The sequence below is a fragment of the Anabas testudineus genome, chromosome 6 (genome assembly GCF_900324465.2).
Source record: "Anabas testudineus chromosome 6, fAnaTes1.2, whole genome shotgun sequence".
Taxonomy (NCBI): domain Eukaryota; kingdom Metazoa; phylum Chordata; class Actinopteri; order Anabantiformes; family Anabantidae; genus Anabas; species Anabas testudineus.
In genome coordinates, this window is record NC_046615.1 from 23,174,518 (window position 1) to 23,189,891 (window position 15,374).

A 15,374-nucleotide genomic window follows, 5' to 3' on the forward strand; every position below is an offset into this window, starting at 1 on the left:
TATTTCTGAAGATCACGTCCTTGTTTGGTCTCTGCAGCAGTTTGTAATAAACTCCAGTAGAGCACGACCTCGACTCACTCGTCACTGCTCTGAAGTTGATTCCACCTTTATCTTCTGCATCACTATATTTATGCTGACTCACACCCTATAATTAATTACACTTAAGTAGCCAGTACTTATGATAGTGTTGATACCGATGCAAAAACACTTTACAATCCTTGAACTACTGTAAGTTTGAGAATATTTATACTGTGGTTTTATTTACTATAACAAAAGGTGAAACTGTCCACACTTAAATTTCAGGTTTGGTTAAAGAAAAGTTCCATGTTAAAATCAGCAAACTTGTTTTAAAATGCTAATTTAAGATTAATGCCACTTGTTCATGTTTTGCACATTCAAACAAATCTATTTGTATGAGTCTAGTATGTAAAACAACAGGATCAATAAAAAATTAGAATTAGTTAAGAATAGTGGGTTTGTGCAGTGAGTAAGACTTAGAGGAAGAGAGTATCCTTGACTATGCTATTTTTTATCTTAGTAAATCTATATTATTATTAACGTTTTTAATTAAATATCTTATCACTGAATTTTCTATTTGTTTTGATTTTCTGACAACTCTCACTGACGTCATATACACGCGACGCAAGGCGTGTGTCTGGACTGGAATTGCGCCTGCGCAATGAGAGGAGTCCTTGGCTGCTCGGCCTGCTGGAGGTGACCGAACCTGTGACAACATGCAGAGCTGGACTCAGTTGTACCGCTCTCTGGCCACGGTAAGGACGAGTTTCATCAACCCACTAACCAGCATGAGTTGTCCCGACCGCCGTCGAACCGGTCTCACTCGCTGCTGGTTCTCTGGATGCTGGGAGTTGGGTCCCGCCGCCCGGGCCTGGCTAGCGGGTCAGCTAACAGCTCCGCTCCGGTGAAGTCGTATGTTGAACCAGACTCCACGGGAAAAATCCGGAATTCAGAGTTGTTGTGTTTATTATATAAATACTGACTGTGTTATATGTGTTCCTTCTATAACCCAGCTTCATATGTTTACGTCGTTAATTCGTCATGATTAAAATTAAAATGACTTTTGTGGGTGAATGTTTCTAAGTGTTTTTCAGGGAAACGCTCCTGATTTAAGCTAACGTCAGTTCGCACTGGAAACAAATTACAAACAGTTTAAAACGGGTCACATTTGTTTTCTCAGTTTAAACTTTCTACCAACACAAGAATTAACACATGTAGTTGATGTATTTTGGTTGGTTGACAGTTGTCTTTTGAAAGTTGTCTCCCTGAAAGTAACCCAGATATTTTAAGATGCTAAGCTAGTTAGCATTAGCTAACTAGCTAACTTTGGTGAAGTTTGTGTTACAGCTTTGTCAGGTTAACAATCACACATCTGTTTCTATTGATTATTAAAAAATGATTAGTCAGAATTAAAGCAAACTACCTACTGGTCAATGTCACTGCCAAGTGCTCTTTAGCCAGTGAAGCCAGAATCTTTAAATAAATACTTTCTTTTTTTACACAACGATGAAACACAATGTATTTACACTAAATTAGTTTTTTAATTAACTTAATAACTGTGGTTGTGACCATGTAACTGTTACTTCTTCACTATCAACCTCAGTGAAAGTGAAGTTGAGCAACTGAAATGCACAATAAGAAAATAACAGTCAGGCCAACATCAAGCCAGAGAGTCGACCTGCAAAATGCTGTAAATGAATCCTGAACCCTGTTCATTTAAAGCAGGTCTAGTTTGAACTTTATTGTCTGAAGTCAGTTGAGTTGTTGTCAGACTTTCTTACTTGCAGATAAACAAATGTTTGTGTTTTTCTCTCGAGTCAAATCAATGAACTCACATTCACACTTTGCTGAATTGTTAAGAAAAAACAAAAACAGCAGCTTGTCGAATGTTTAGTTTTGCATTGTGATGCTGTATTTTGATTCTTTTGTATTTTTCTGTCTGAGTGAATTTAATTTTCTTTTTGCAGCGGAGCCACCATCTCCCCTGCAAACTGCACGGAGCTGCAGCTCTGTCTGTCCGAACCTACTGCGACAAAGCAGCAAGTAAGGGACTTGTAAATCTTCCCCACACATCTTCATTAATGCCACGTTCTCTTTGAACTTCTGCCACATCTTTGACAGTTGCTTCTTTATCTGACACTGGATCCATTTATCTACGGAGATTTGTTCTTAAGCAGCACATTGAGGGTCTTCGTCTTTAAATGTTTCAAAGAGAAGAAGATATTGGTGCTGGTTTTTACAAGGGCTTGATTATCTCTCTTACATCATGTCCTTTAATCTGCCTCTTAAATTTTATTTCTGTGTCTGTGCTGTTGTTATAAGCTCTCCCTACATTGCTGTCTCTCTGTAGTCGATGCAGACGTCACAGTTGTGGGCTCCGGTCCAGGCGGCTACGTCGCGGCTATCAAGGCTGCACAGCTCGGCTTCAAGGTAAGCTGCCTTCAGGGCTCCAAGGTTTCAGGGACAACACACATTCAGATAGAGGGAAAAAGGATTCTGTATGTATTCCTGAGATGAACAGTATGGATACTAACCAGAGATTTTAGAACCACACATGCAGAGTAAGTTGCAGTGAGGCTGAATTTGTAAAATATCTTTGCAAAGGTGTGTTTGCATTCTCTGAAGTATAAGTTCCTAGTGAAAAATGCAGGTTTGTCTTCAATGCAGATGTTTTTTCCTTTGACAGACAGTGTGTGTTGAGAAAAATCCCACACTTGGTGGAACCTGTCTGAACGTTGGCTGCATCCCCTCAAAGGTAATAAACCAGTTCCCTCCCAGTGAAATGTGTTCAGATGTTCTGACTCTGTGTAAAGTGATGTGAGAGGCCCACAGTCAACCTGTTCAGGTATTCATCTCAAACTATTCTCAGTTTAATGTAGTTTAATTATTAATTCTATTAGTTGCACTTCAGTTCCGTTACTGTGAAATAGTTTTCCAGCCAGACTAAACTAACACAAACAGCAGTTGAATATATGATGTTAAACAATAACGTGTAGGAAGAATATGATGTAAATGTTTATGTTGTGTGTCTGCAGGCTTTACTGAACAACTCCTACTTGTACCATCTGGCTCATGGCAAAGACTTTGAAAGCAGAGGAATTGAAAGTAAGAAGCTCCACTGCACTTTAAAGGGACATTCAGTGGTTTTAAATTGTTTTTTGTCAATGTTACACATGAATCTCTTCAGGTCAAACAGGATTGATTTTATCAGACCAACAATTCTCACACCTCTCACCATTAGGAGGCTCTTACATGTGAATGTAAATGTTTTACTTATATGATATTCTGATTGCCTGATTCTGTTGTAGAGAACGATAACTTTAAATAGTTTGCTTTGATGACTTGTGGTGTAATTACAGTCACAAGACAAAGAGATATCGCTCTTTGCTGTTTCCTGGTTTTTGGCAGAAATTGGGGATAAAATGTGAACTGATGTGAACAAAATCACAAATATCAACAGACACGTAGTAATTGACTAATCGATTATTTACTGCTAAGAAGTCTCTGTCTCTCAGTTTCAGGCATCTCGTTGAACCTGGAGAAGATGATGGCTCAGAAGAGCGGGGCGGTCAAAGCACTGACCGGAGGAATCGCACATCTTTTCAAACAGAACAAAGTCAGCCCTCTCTCAGTTGTTCACTCACATCTTACTGACAGAATCACTGATGATGGTGTTAACAGAGCAGCGTCACTGTCCTCAGGTGACCCACGTCAGCGGGTTTGGGAGAGTGACGGGGAAGAACCAGGTAACGGCCACAGCAGCAGACGGCAGCGAGCAGGTCATCAACACTAAGAACATCCTCATTGCCACCGGCTCCGAGGTCACGCCCTTCCCTGGGATCCAGGTACAGCTGAGTTCAACACCCAAACTACTTTTAAGCTTTAGGAATTATTTTAAGGACGTTATAGTCACGGTCTTCTTCTTATTTTTAGATTGATGAGGAGACTGTCGTGTCATCGACAGGAGCTCTCTCCCTGAAGAAAGTGCCAGAGGAGCTGATTGTTATCGGAGCTGGAGTCATCGGAGTGGAGCTGGTCAGCATCACTTCAGTCGTGATTTACCAATAAACAAGTTTATATGTTTGATTTTCATCAGTTGTCTGATTCAGAAAGTCAGGGATGGTTTGTCCTCACCTGTGCTTACCTTCCCATCCTTCAGGGGTCGGTGTGGCAGCGTCTGGGCTCTAACGTTACAGCGGTGGAGTTCCTCGGCCACGTTGGCGGCATGGGCATCGACATGGAGATCTCCAAGAACTTCCAGCGCATCCTGCAGAAACAGGGCCTCAAGTTCAAGCTCGGCACCAAAGTCTTGGGAGCCACCAAGAGGCCCGATGGCAAGATCGACGTGGCGTGAGTGGAACACTTGTGAATCTTTAGATCTCAATCCTGGAATTTTAAATGAAAACTGTATTTGAAGTGGTTAAATGACCTGTGACCTGCCTGTAACTCAGTGAGAGTAGTGGTGACCTTCTAGAACAGGTTACTGCTGACCAGTCAGATCTCTGCAAAGAGCTTCATTTTAATTGAAACGAGATTCTTTGATCCACTGTTAATGATTTTTTTTTTTTCAGCCTGTGATAAATTTTAAAATAAAAATTAAACCCACTGAACAGATTTATCAGATTTTATTTCTGAGATTATAAATTCAACATTTCCACCTCATCTGGCCTCAGCTGTGTTTATATTATGAGATTTAATCTGATATTTTGATGTGTTCCGTTTTTAGGGTGGAGGCAGCAGCTGGAGGGAAAAACGAGACTCTGACGTGTGATGTCCTGCTGGTCTGCATCGGCAGACGTCCTTACACCGAGAGCCTGGGTCTGGATTCTGTAGGCATCGAGCTAGACAACAGAGGCCGCATCCCAGTCAACAACCGCTTCCAGACCAAAGTACCCAGGTACCACCGAGTTCAGGCAGAGTGAAGTGAGAAGTTGTTAAGTAGTTCTTATGATTTCAATCAAACGGCAAAGGAAGGATTAGTTTTAAATATAGTATCGTGATCTACAACATTCTCATTTAGCTATCTTAGATTCATCATTGATTTTATATTCTTGGATATATCATTAATCTTATTTATATTATAAGGATTTTTGGTACATTAAATATATTAATATACTCATGCTCCTTCGGTTCTCACTCCTATTTCAGTATTTATGCCATTGGTGACGTAGTTGCTGGGCCGATGTTGGCCCACAAGGCTGAGGACGAGGGCATCATCTGTGTAGAGGGCATGGCCGGCGGCGCTGTGCACATCGACTACAACTGTGTCCCCTCCGTCATCTACACACACCCTGAGGTGGCCTGGGTGGGCAAAACAGAGGAGCAGCTCAAAGAGGAGGTGAGAGTCAAGTGATGGTTGAGATATAAAAATAAGGAGGAGGATTTCTTAAAAATCAAAACGGAACAATCACATGTACATAAGTATTCAGTCTTTGTCACGACACTCAGAGTTGAGCTCGGGTTCATCCTGTTTCCACTGATCGTCCTCTAACAGTGTCAGAGCACGAATCAAGACATGAAGTCAAGGAACTGTGTGTAGACCTCAGATACAGGAGGGGACGCTGTAACTACTACTCCTGTCTAGTGCCCATGTTGTTTCCAGAGCAGTGTGTCTGACTCTGCTCCTTTTCCTCAGAACGTCCCATACAAAGTCGGCAAGTTCCCCTTCGCAGCCAACAGCCGAGCCAAAACCAACGCCGACACAGACGGCATGGTGAAGATCCTCAGCCACAGGGACACGGACAGGATGCTGGGAGCACACATCCTCGGATCTGTAAGAGCTTCATGAGTATATCCTGCTCTAACGTGTGCAACAAATGGGGGCGGGGTGTCGTGCTCACCCAGGCCTGTAGAGAAGTCTGTAGAGAATAAGTGTGTGAGTCGACCTGGCGTTCACATTATGAAGCTAAAACTCACAGAGAACGTTTGAATACGACCAGCTGTGGACATAAATGGACCTTTTTCAGTGCAGTGTTAGTGCAACATGTTACTGTATCTTAACATGTTACTCAAAATGTGTTAAAATTAGCAAAACACTGACATTAATCAGGATGTTAACATGTTGGTGTGACCTGCAAACATGCAGAAAATGAATAATATAATAATATAGCTAAACTTCCATGCATTACCTCAGTTTAACTGTAACCCACGAGTCACTCCATTTATATCCCTGAAGACTCGAAAGATAACACAGGGAGGATGAGCTTCACACATCCTCACAGAATAGAACATTTATTTTATAGTGTTTGAACACTTTAAGCCTTCAGTCTTCATTAAATAATGAATAATGTTTAATACATGTAAATATCAAAAAGAAATTTGGAGCTAAACATTTGTTTGTTTCTCTGCAGGGAGCAGGAGAGATGATTAATGAAGCTGCTTTGGCCATGGAGTACGGTGCTTCCTGTGAGGACGTCGCCAGAGTCTGCCACGCTCATCCTGTACGTGCTGCTGCAACACACACACACACACACACACACACACACACACACAAATCTTAACCCTGTGTCAGAATCCTTAGAGACTTATGATAGTGAAGATCTGGTTTATTAAACCCATTTGGACAAATTGCATGAATGTCTCCTCACCTGTCAACTGCAGGTCTGAGGCGCTGCGTTCAGGTACAGTACAGATTGTAGGTCATCTGCAATTTAAAAGCCTTAGGAATGAACCAGGTCATCCAGCTGCTGCTGCTGTTGAAGGAACCTGATTGACAGATTTAACCAGCTCAGTTAATTCATTAACTACATACAGTAGTTAGTCTACAAGTGAAATACAGTGTCCTTTAACTTGGCTGTATTTTCCCACTCATCTGCTCATAGTACTGTTTTAATCAACATGACATGAACACAGTGTTTTTCAGAGAAATGTCAAGATGAGACATAAAGACTGAAGATAACTAACTGCTGCTTCTTCCTTCTGTTGCTCGTCCTGCAGACGGTGTCGGAGGCCTTCAGAGAAGCAAACCTGGCCGCCTCCTTCGGCAAAGCCATCAACTTCTGATCTTCCAGCCGCTGTCGCACCTTCAGTGTACATAACAGAGGAGAAACAGAAAACTGTGTCTGCATTGAAACCTTCATCCAACCCACCAGGATCCTCTGTGTACATCCCAACTGTACCACACTTAGTACTAATGTTATTTAAATGTTCTCAATAAAACAATAAAGGGGGTTTGGGGGCTGACGATCAGTCTTTTTGTTTCCCAATAAAAAAATCCCAGAGGAGCAAAGAAGCACTTATTTACAGCACTCACAGATTTCGGATGTAATCAAAGCAGGAAGCTGCAGCTGCTGATAAGTGGACGAACTGTGGACGTGTAGTCATTGATTCCTTTAATGTGCAAACTTTGTTCAATCAGATAAATGTTGTTGAATTTTATTTAACCAGGCAAATAAAAGTGCAAGTTTCTGTGTAACTGAGAAGTTAAAACACCTTGACGTCAGTTTGCTGCTCTGATTACTTCACTGTGGTTCTTCACACCCTTTAAACCACTAAATGCTGTTTGCTGGTGAAGATTAAAGTCTTAACATCTGCACATACTTGATTTGAACCCTGGTCGACTTCAGAGGGACTCGATGTGTCGTTAAACCACGAGATAAAAGGATGATCACTCGTCCCTGTGTGACAAACGGTTTCCTCTATGATGAGAAGTAAAATTATATTTCTCACTATTTTTAGCATTTTGTCACCATTTAGTGTTTAAATTTGTCTGTATAGAACAAAAAGCTGCTGTTTGACCAACCTGCAGGAAGGAGGAAGGTGTCAAAGTTCATGTGAAGGTGAACAAATAAAGTCAAGTCATCACAATATACAGCATCATGTTATATTAATAAAGTAATAATACAACTAGTAAAATAAAAATGGTAAATTATATTATATAGAATTGTTTAGAGAATACTGCAGATGTTTTACACAGTGTAGTACAAATAAAGCAGTAACATTTATTTTGCAGTTCAGAATATTTAGTGAGACAACAGACAGTTAAATAAGCTCTGAGGCCTGTTTGGCTGCAGGCGGCGCTGTGCAGCTCTGAGCTGACAGGTGGTTTTCAGTTTGGTGAATCAACGTGTGATCGATTATTGGAAAAGAAATCGGTTCCTACCGTTGAATTCTGATCACTGAGCTCGTCAGGTATCGTCAGGTAAACTTCAATTCATTTAATTAAAGTCAAAATATTTTGTTTTCAACATGTTTCAGAGGAAATAAAAGTTTCTGTTTCTCCACAGTTCATTATCAGAAATCTGTTTTTCAGTGTTTAATATTTTATTAAAATGATGAATTCAACCTGGAGACTTCAGATACTTCATACTTGGAGTACTGCTGCTTGAAGTTAAAGTACATTTAGATCATGTTTCCTCGTTCTCTCCTCATGACACATTGTGTATTTGAAGAACTGCTGGAGACTCCACCTGTGTTTGAACACTGACTGCGCAGCTCTCTGTGTGTGTTGTGTGTGTTGTGTGTGTTCAGCAGGTGTGGTGACTGCACACCTGAACATGGCCGACTGAAGTTCAGCAGCACAAAGTTTCCAGCCGACTGAACAAACGCAGGAGAAATGAGATTAAAATAGAAGAAAGTCCAGCGACAGGATCCAGACTCAGGTAGAGACACTGCTGCTGTCCTCACACAGGAGGAGACACGTCGTCCTCCTGTAGGAGACACGTCGTCCTCCATCCAGACTTCTTCTTTCTTCTTTCTCTCTTCTACTGTTTCTACTCTTCCTGCTCTCGTTTTCTTCATCATCTGCTTCAGTTTCTCTTTTCTTCTTTGTTTCTTTCTCCACTTTCTCTCCTTCCTCCTGGTTCCTGTGCTGTCGTTCTTTCTTTCTGCTCCTGTTCTTTCTTAACTTCCTCCATTAATCTTTAATCCTTCCTCCCTGTTCTCCATCATTTTTTACTTTTCTCTCACTTATTTCATTTTCTTTTTTTCTTCCTCTCCCTCGATTCTGTTTCTGTCTTTCTTTCTTCTTCTTTTTATTGTGTCCATCTTCACCTCTTATCTTCCATTCTCTCCTCGTTGTCTCCTCCATCTTCTCTCTTGTGGTTCCATCAACAGGTGATTTAACAGAAGATATTTATTTTGTCACGTCTTCCTGCTGAATGTCTCAGAGAGAGAGAGAGGTGCTAACGTCAGGTGTGTTCACCTGTCTGTTTAGAAACAGGTTAATTGTTCATCAGTTCCCAGTTTGTTTGTTTCACTTGAACTGGTTTTAGATGTTTGGAACGAGGCCGGACTCTTGAACCCGCTTCAGATGTGATTACAGCAGAAAGTGTGGACGGAGGGAGGAGACGTTTCCTCTTTAATCAAACTGTTTCATGGTTGTTGTTAGGAAACGTCCGGTCCGGTCGTTCTGTTCCGCGTCACTTCCTTCCTCCCCAACAGGACTCCTCTTTTCATTTTTAACAACAGAGATCAGAAGCAGTCTCGACCAGACCAGCAGGACGTGGACATGTCTGTAAAACTCGTCAGCAGTGAGTAAAACACTAAACCACCTGTGAGTTGTAGAACCTGAGGACGGGTTGTAAGGACCGAGATGAGGATCTGGGTCTTGGTAGTAGAAGCTGCAGTAGATGGGGAGTGTTGAACCACTGGGTCAGTTATCAGAGTGTGTTTGCTCATGGTGGAGGTCTGCAGGTGGAGCTCCACTCAGTCGTGTCGCCAGCTGAGTTTGATGGTTTTATACGTCACTGTCACAGTAACCCTAACCCTAACCCAGAAGCCTCCAAACTCAGTTCAGTAGCTGGATAATAAACAGTTTTATGGGTTTTATCTTTGTTGTTGCTCCTCCTGTAGATAAGAAGTGACCTGAAGGTGCCGCTCAGAAATAATTAACTCTTCTTCTCTTTCTAAGAAGTTGGCTTTTGTGTTGACATGTGTGACTTTTTATTTCCCTGAGGAGCAGAGAGAGAAAAACAAGAAACAAAAAGAGAATTAAAAAATTCGACTTGTACTAAATGGTCGCAGGATGTTACAGGAGAAAAGGTGCCGTGAAAAACATAATGAGAGTGAAAACGAACCAGGTCTGAGTGCTGCTGATTCTTCAGCCTTTAATCAACAGTGTGATAACGGGGGTGGATGTGTCAGGTGGTGCTGACTCTACATCCACAAACTGCACCGTCAGTGTCTGGAAGCTGAGCCACAGCAACTGGATTTAACTGAAGAAGCTTCAGTCTGAGGACAGTTGGTTAGAGACACATGTTTATTTCTTATGTTGGTGAAGTGAAACCAAACCTGATAAATTGATTCCCACTAGTAAAGTGAATGTATGTTAACAGGAAGCTGCAGCTCTTGAAAAGTTACCTGTGAACAGGTGTTTTCCTGTTTTCGAACTCTTTGTGTTCATTGAACCAAACTGAGCTTTTTCCTCTTCACTTAATTAATTAAACCACTGAGATAACGAACAGCTTAAAGACTTCATGTGAAACTTTTATCAGCTTCTAAGACATAAAGAAAGTTTGTGTACTTTTAAAGTATATTTTGATATTTTCACGTAGGATCATCTTCTAAAGTGTAACCTCTTTCTAACTGATCAATATTAATTTCGCTTGTTTGGGTTTTATAAAAACGTGGTAGTGATGGAGTCGACTCCACACAGTAACTACAACACTCACTCACCTCAAAGGACTTTTTCCTGTTGTATTTTAAACTTAAAATTAGATTAAAATATGTTTTATATTAAACAAAACATGAACTATCAAACTACTCAGTGATAGTTTTTTCCTACATTAAATGTTAAATATCTTAACAAATAAATCAAGTCTTTCTCTTATGTGCTTGAAATGTCTTCCTTGTAAAAACATATAAAATAACTTTGACTTTTCTCTTAAAGTAGTAGATAAAAACTTTACCATCCTGATTTATTCATTATTTTTTTATTTATCTCAACATCGTCTCTGTTTCTCTGTTAATATTTGATTATCAATTTCTTTATGATGATTTTCCGTGTCGGACTAAAACCTCTTCTCTCCTCCAGACCTCCTCTCTCCACCCTCCTCATCATGACTTCTGTCCATTCATCAGCACCGAATTCTTCTCATCCACGTCATAATGCGTCGTCGTCATCTGCTCCAACCCGTCACCCCGTCACCATCATCTCCACCACCTACGCCTCCACTAACACCACACTTAACCCGGTTGCTGCCACCATCGTCGACTTCATCAACCACCTGCTGGACCAGATCCCCTGTAGGCCTCCACACAGCAGCTTCACCTAAACCCACCTCCACCCAAAACACACAGATCAGTTTAGAAGTTGAAGTAAAAGTACAACGAACCACATAAAAATACTTACTGGACAGTAAACGTTCACTATACTACACAGTAGTAAAAAGATGTATTAAAAGTAAAAGTAGTTCCTTTTTACAGTATGATAGTGAAAGAGTACTCTGATACTTTATTTATATACAGTGTAGAAATACTGTTTTAATCCGAGTTAAGTAAAAGTACATATGTGTCAGGAAAAGTACTCCTTCTGTAGTAAAATATCTGCCTTAGTCTCTTGTAAGTGTCTGATAAAATACCAGTAAATATAAGATGTATTGGTAATAGAAGTATTTAGCTCCTTATCAACACAACCAGTAGAAAACACTTCATTACTAGTAAAAGTACTCATGTGCTAATTACTGTTAAGTATCAGTAACATTAGTAATAATTAAATACTAAATGTAAAAGTAACTACTGAGTGATTTAAGATAAGTTGAAGTAGTTATATTACAGTGTAGAAATACTCTATTACACCTAAAGAAGATTTACTCTCTCCTGAATGAAAACAACGTTCACAGGAAGGAGAACCGGTTGTAGAGTACATACAGCACATGTTTGTTTGTGAATCTGTCCTTTAACGACTACTTCCTGACCCTGAACCCCTCTCGACCCCCCCAGTGCCTCGCTGGGCCGTCTACACCATCTTTGCGGCCGGCGCTCTGCTGATTCTGCTGTGCTGCCTGTGCATCTGCATCAAGTGCTGCTGCAGAGGGAAGAAGAAGAAGCGGCAGCAGAAGAAGGACGAGAAGATCAACCTGAAGGGCGTCAACGGAAAAACCACCGCAGCTCTGGTGAGTGTGTGTGGGGGGGTTTAGTAACACAGAGCTTGTTTTCATGTTAATCAGCTTAAACAGACTGAACAACACACGAACCATCACTCTAATACAGAACACACAACAACAAGACTTAGATTCAACTTATTCACACACAGAAAACACTGCAAAGGTAAATGAACTTAAATACGAAGGACTGGAGGAGACACCGGGCCCAGAACTCAGACCATGACCTACATGACTGTTTGTCACTGATGTGATTTAACCCTTTATTAAACTTCTGCAGGAATTTATAATGTGTGTATTTGAAGTTTAAAGGGTTCAGTTGATGTGATTCTGTTTAAAGCTTCCTGTACAGTCAGGTGCTGGTTCCAGTCGGTGTCTCTGCTGCATCCAGGTCCAACCTGATGTGTTTCCTGTGCTCTGACAGGTGCAGCCTGATGTCGGGGACGTGGACTATGGAACAACCAAGAAGCCAAGAGGGAAGCTGCTCTACTCTCTGGAGTACAACGCCACCGCCTCGGAGGTAATTAAACCTGGAACCGGTTGTTTACAGTGAAGCCGGTTTAACCAGTGAGTCGAGACCCGAGAGGTCAAAACCAACATTTAGAACCACAGTCCAACATCCTGTTGTCATCTGTGCTGTTTACTGTGTTTCTCCAGTTCTCACATGTTTATTTTCTCCAACTCGTCAACACCTGAAACAGATTGATGTTTAGAACCAGCTGAGCCCCCCCTCCACTCACAGTGTCAGTAAAACCCCCCCACTGTCTCTACAGCTCATGGTCGGGATCAAACAAGCCAACAGCCTGAAGGCCATGGACCTGGGAGGAAGCTCGGACCCGTACGTCAAAGTCTACATCATCCCCGACAAAAACAAAACCTGCGAGACCAAAGTGTTCAGGAACACGCTGAGTCCGGCGTTTAACGAACAGTTCAGCTTCCAGGTGGGAGTTGAAGTAAAATCCCATTTAGATAATTAATAGAAGAAACAAACTGTTACTGTCTGAGTAGAGGCTTTTATTTTGAAGTCACGCACATGTAACCAGCCCAGAGTCTTTTTATTGTCAGTAGAAGTTAGAACTGGAATAATAATAATAATAAATAAATAAATAAATATAATAAATAATAGTAATAATAATAATAATAATAATAATAATAATAGGTTCATTAATATTAAACTATTTCCACCTATTTACATGTAGTTATTTGAGTTTAAGGCACAAAACAAGCTCCATGAGTTCTTAGTTCTCTGGATTCGTTTCCTGTCTGTTTGGTGTGAGGAGGTTCACTCTTCACTCTGTTCTGACTCGGCCTCTGAGCTGCCTGTTGTTTTTCCAGATATCCAAGGCGTCGCTCCTGAAGTCGACAGCCGTGATGCAGGTGTTTGACTTCAACAGATTCTCCAAACACAACATCATCGGAGAGCTCAGGGTGCAGCTCGGCAACGTCGACTGGAACCACGTCATCGAGGAGTGGCAGGACCTCGCCGAGCCCGCCAAGTTCGAGGTGAACCCCGAATCTGAGCAACAAGAGAAACCAAAACAGTTCTAGTGGATATTTATCATCATGTGTCAACTGACAACATGACAACGGTGTAGTTCCTGGAGCTGGTGGAGACTGAAACAGGAAGTGTTGGACAAAAACTCGACATGAACGATCGTGCTTCATAACTGCTGAAAGATGATCATTATTAGACACAAAGCTGATGAAAGATCAGTGATGTTTCATAAATCCTCTCTGTCACAGGAAGAAAACCTGGGGGAGATCTGCTTCTCTCTGCGTTACGTCCCCACTGCTGGAAAACTGACCGTGGTGATCCTGGAGGCCAAAAACCTGAAGAGCATGGACGTCGGAGGAGCCTCAGGTGAGATGTTGGAGGTCCAACAGAAAGACAGATAGATAAAAGAAGAGCTGAGTCATGTTTAATACGTTTATCTGATGCATGAATTGACAGAATCTCAGTAGATTAAACTGATCCAGATCAAAACCTGCTGCTTGTAGATCCTTACGTGAAGGTGCAGCTGACTCTGGACAAGAGGAAGTGGAAGAAGAGGAAGACGTCCATTAAAAAGAAAACGCTGAACCCGTACTACAACGAGTCCTTCACCTTCGACGTGTCGTTTGAACAAATCCAGGTGAGTGAGACACGACTCGGACTCTTATTTTACTTAAACACATCATTTGATGGACACGTGGTCAAACTAAACTCTTCCTGTGTTCATGTGTATGTGACGGTTAAAGACTGGTCGAGGTGTCGTTGTAGTTTAAATGATGAGTGAACTGTGGCTCCACCTACTGTCAGACACGTGTCTGAACCACCTCAACATGTTATTTCTCTTATAATTAAATAAAGCACAAAGCTTTTGGCTTCCAGGCAGCAGGAGGCGCCACAGTTCAGTCGTCCTGTCGACACCACGTGTTCCCCTGTCAGGCCCCCCGGGTCACCTACACACCCGCCTCACCGCTGCTCCTCATCACCACCTGTTTCACCTTTCTCTAATCGACCTCTCGGTGTTTCGAGCCCCCACACTCTGATTGAATCGTCTCTGTGATCGACCCTCCTGTAACTCTAACCCTGTAAACACCTGTTTTGTCCTTTTCTGCTTCACAAACGATTCTTGACCTGAACTGACCCCTGTCGTCCTCAGAGGGTCAACCTCGTCATCTCCGTGTGGGACTACGACACCATGACCCGGAACGACGCCATGGGGAAGATCTTCCTGGGCTGCGACGCCGCAGGGAACCAGCTGAGGCACTGGGCCGACATGTTGTCCAACCCGCGGCGGCCGGTCGCCCAGTGGCACAGCCTGCTGTCGGCCCAGCAGGTCAACTCCACCCTGGTCCTGAAGAAGAAGCTCCCCCTCCCCACCAAACTGCCCTTCTGAAGCAGTGAGGGGGGTTAGTGTAGTTTAAAGATCATTTTCTATCTGTTTGATTGATCACTTTAGAGATGAACTCATATTTTTCTATGAAATCTGAAAATATATTTTCTGAACCTGAGCACTTTTCCTCCTGTTTAATCTGTATCCACTAAATATCTATTAAATACCATCTTACCTCATGTGAGCACGTCGACTGTCTGTAACTGTCAGTGAGTAGTTTGATTAATTAAGTATCAATAAAATCGACTTAGTTCCTTTCTGGAAACAATAAAAACTGATTTTCAGCATCAGGTGTTGACTGAAGTCAGACTTCAGGGTTTGTATTCGAACATCTTAAAGCTGAGTGACGTTCACTTAAACCACTGTGTGTCCTTTAGTTTGACACAAAATACACTTTAAGACTCTGGAACGTGTTCACAGCTGCAGTATTTTACCT

At 41.8% G+C, this 15,374-nt stretch overlaps 2 protein-coding genes across 4 annotated transcripts; both read left to right on the forward strand.

Moving 5' to 3' along the window:
* Nucleotides 1-643: 643 nt before the first annotated feature.
* dldh (dihydrolipoamide dehydrogenase) lies at nt 644-7,448 on the forward strand. Its single transcript, XM_026366431.1, has 14 exons — nt 644-773; nt 1,986-2,061; nt 2,369-2,448; nt 2,705-2,773; nt 3,054-3,123; nt 3,534-3,634; nt 3,720-3,863; nt 3,952-4,053; nt 4,178-4,368; nt 4,745-4,915; nt 5,167-5,356; nt 5,654-5,791; nt 6,369-6,458; nt 6,955-7,448. The coding sequence occupies exons 1-14, from the start codon at nt 735-737 to the stop codon at nt 7,018-7,020; spliced, it is 1,527 nt and encodes a 508-aa protein (XP_026222216.1). The 5' UTR covers nt 644-734; the 3' UTR covers nt 7,021-7,448.
* Nucleotides 7,449-8,480: 1,032 nt separating this feature from the next.
* On the forward strand, nt 8,481-15,122 carry syt8 (synaptotagmin VIII). Of its 3 annotated transcripts, none has more exons than XM_026366616.1 (9): nt 8,481-8,618; nt 10,991-11,202; nt 11,899-12,071; nt 12,484-12,579; nt 12,833-13,000; nt 13,395-13,562; nt 13,803-13,920; nt 14,058-14,191; nt 14,705-15,122. In XM_026366616.1, exons 2-9 carry the CDS (start codon nt 11,016-11,018, stop codon nt 14,939-14,941), a joined length of 1,281 nt encoding a protein of 426 aa, XP_026222401.1. In that variant the 5' UTR covers nt 8,481-8,618; nt 10,991-11,015; the 3' UTR covers nt 14,942-15,122. The 3 variants fall into 3 exon arrangements, with proteins under 3 accessions (XP_026222401.1, XP_026222403.1, XP_026222402.1); XM_026366617.1 differs by lacking the exon at nt 8,481-8,618 and adding an exon at nt 9,345-9,511; XM_026366618.1 differs by lacking the exons at nt 8,481-8,618; nt 10,991-11,202 and adding an exon at nt 9,344-9,488.
* The last annotated feature ends 252 nt before the right edge of the window (nt 15,123-15,374 follow it).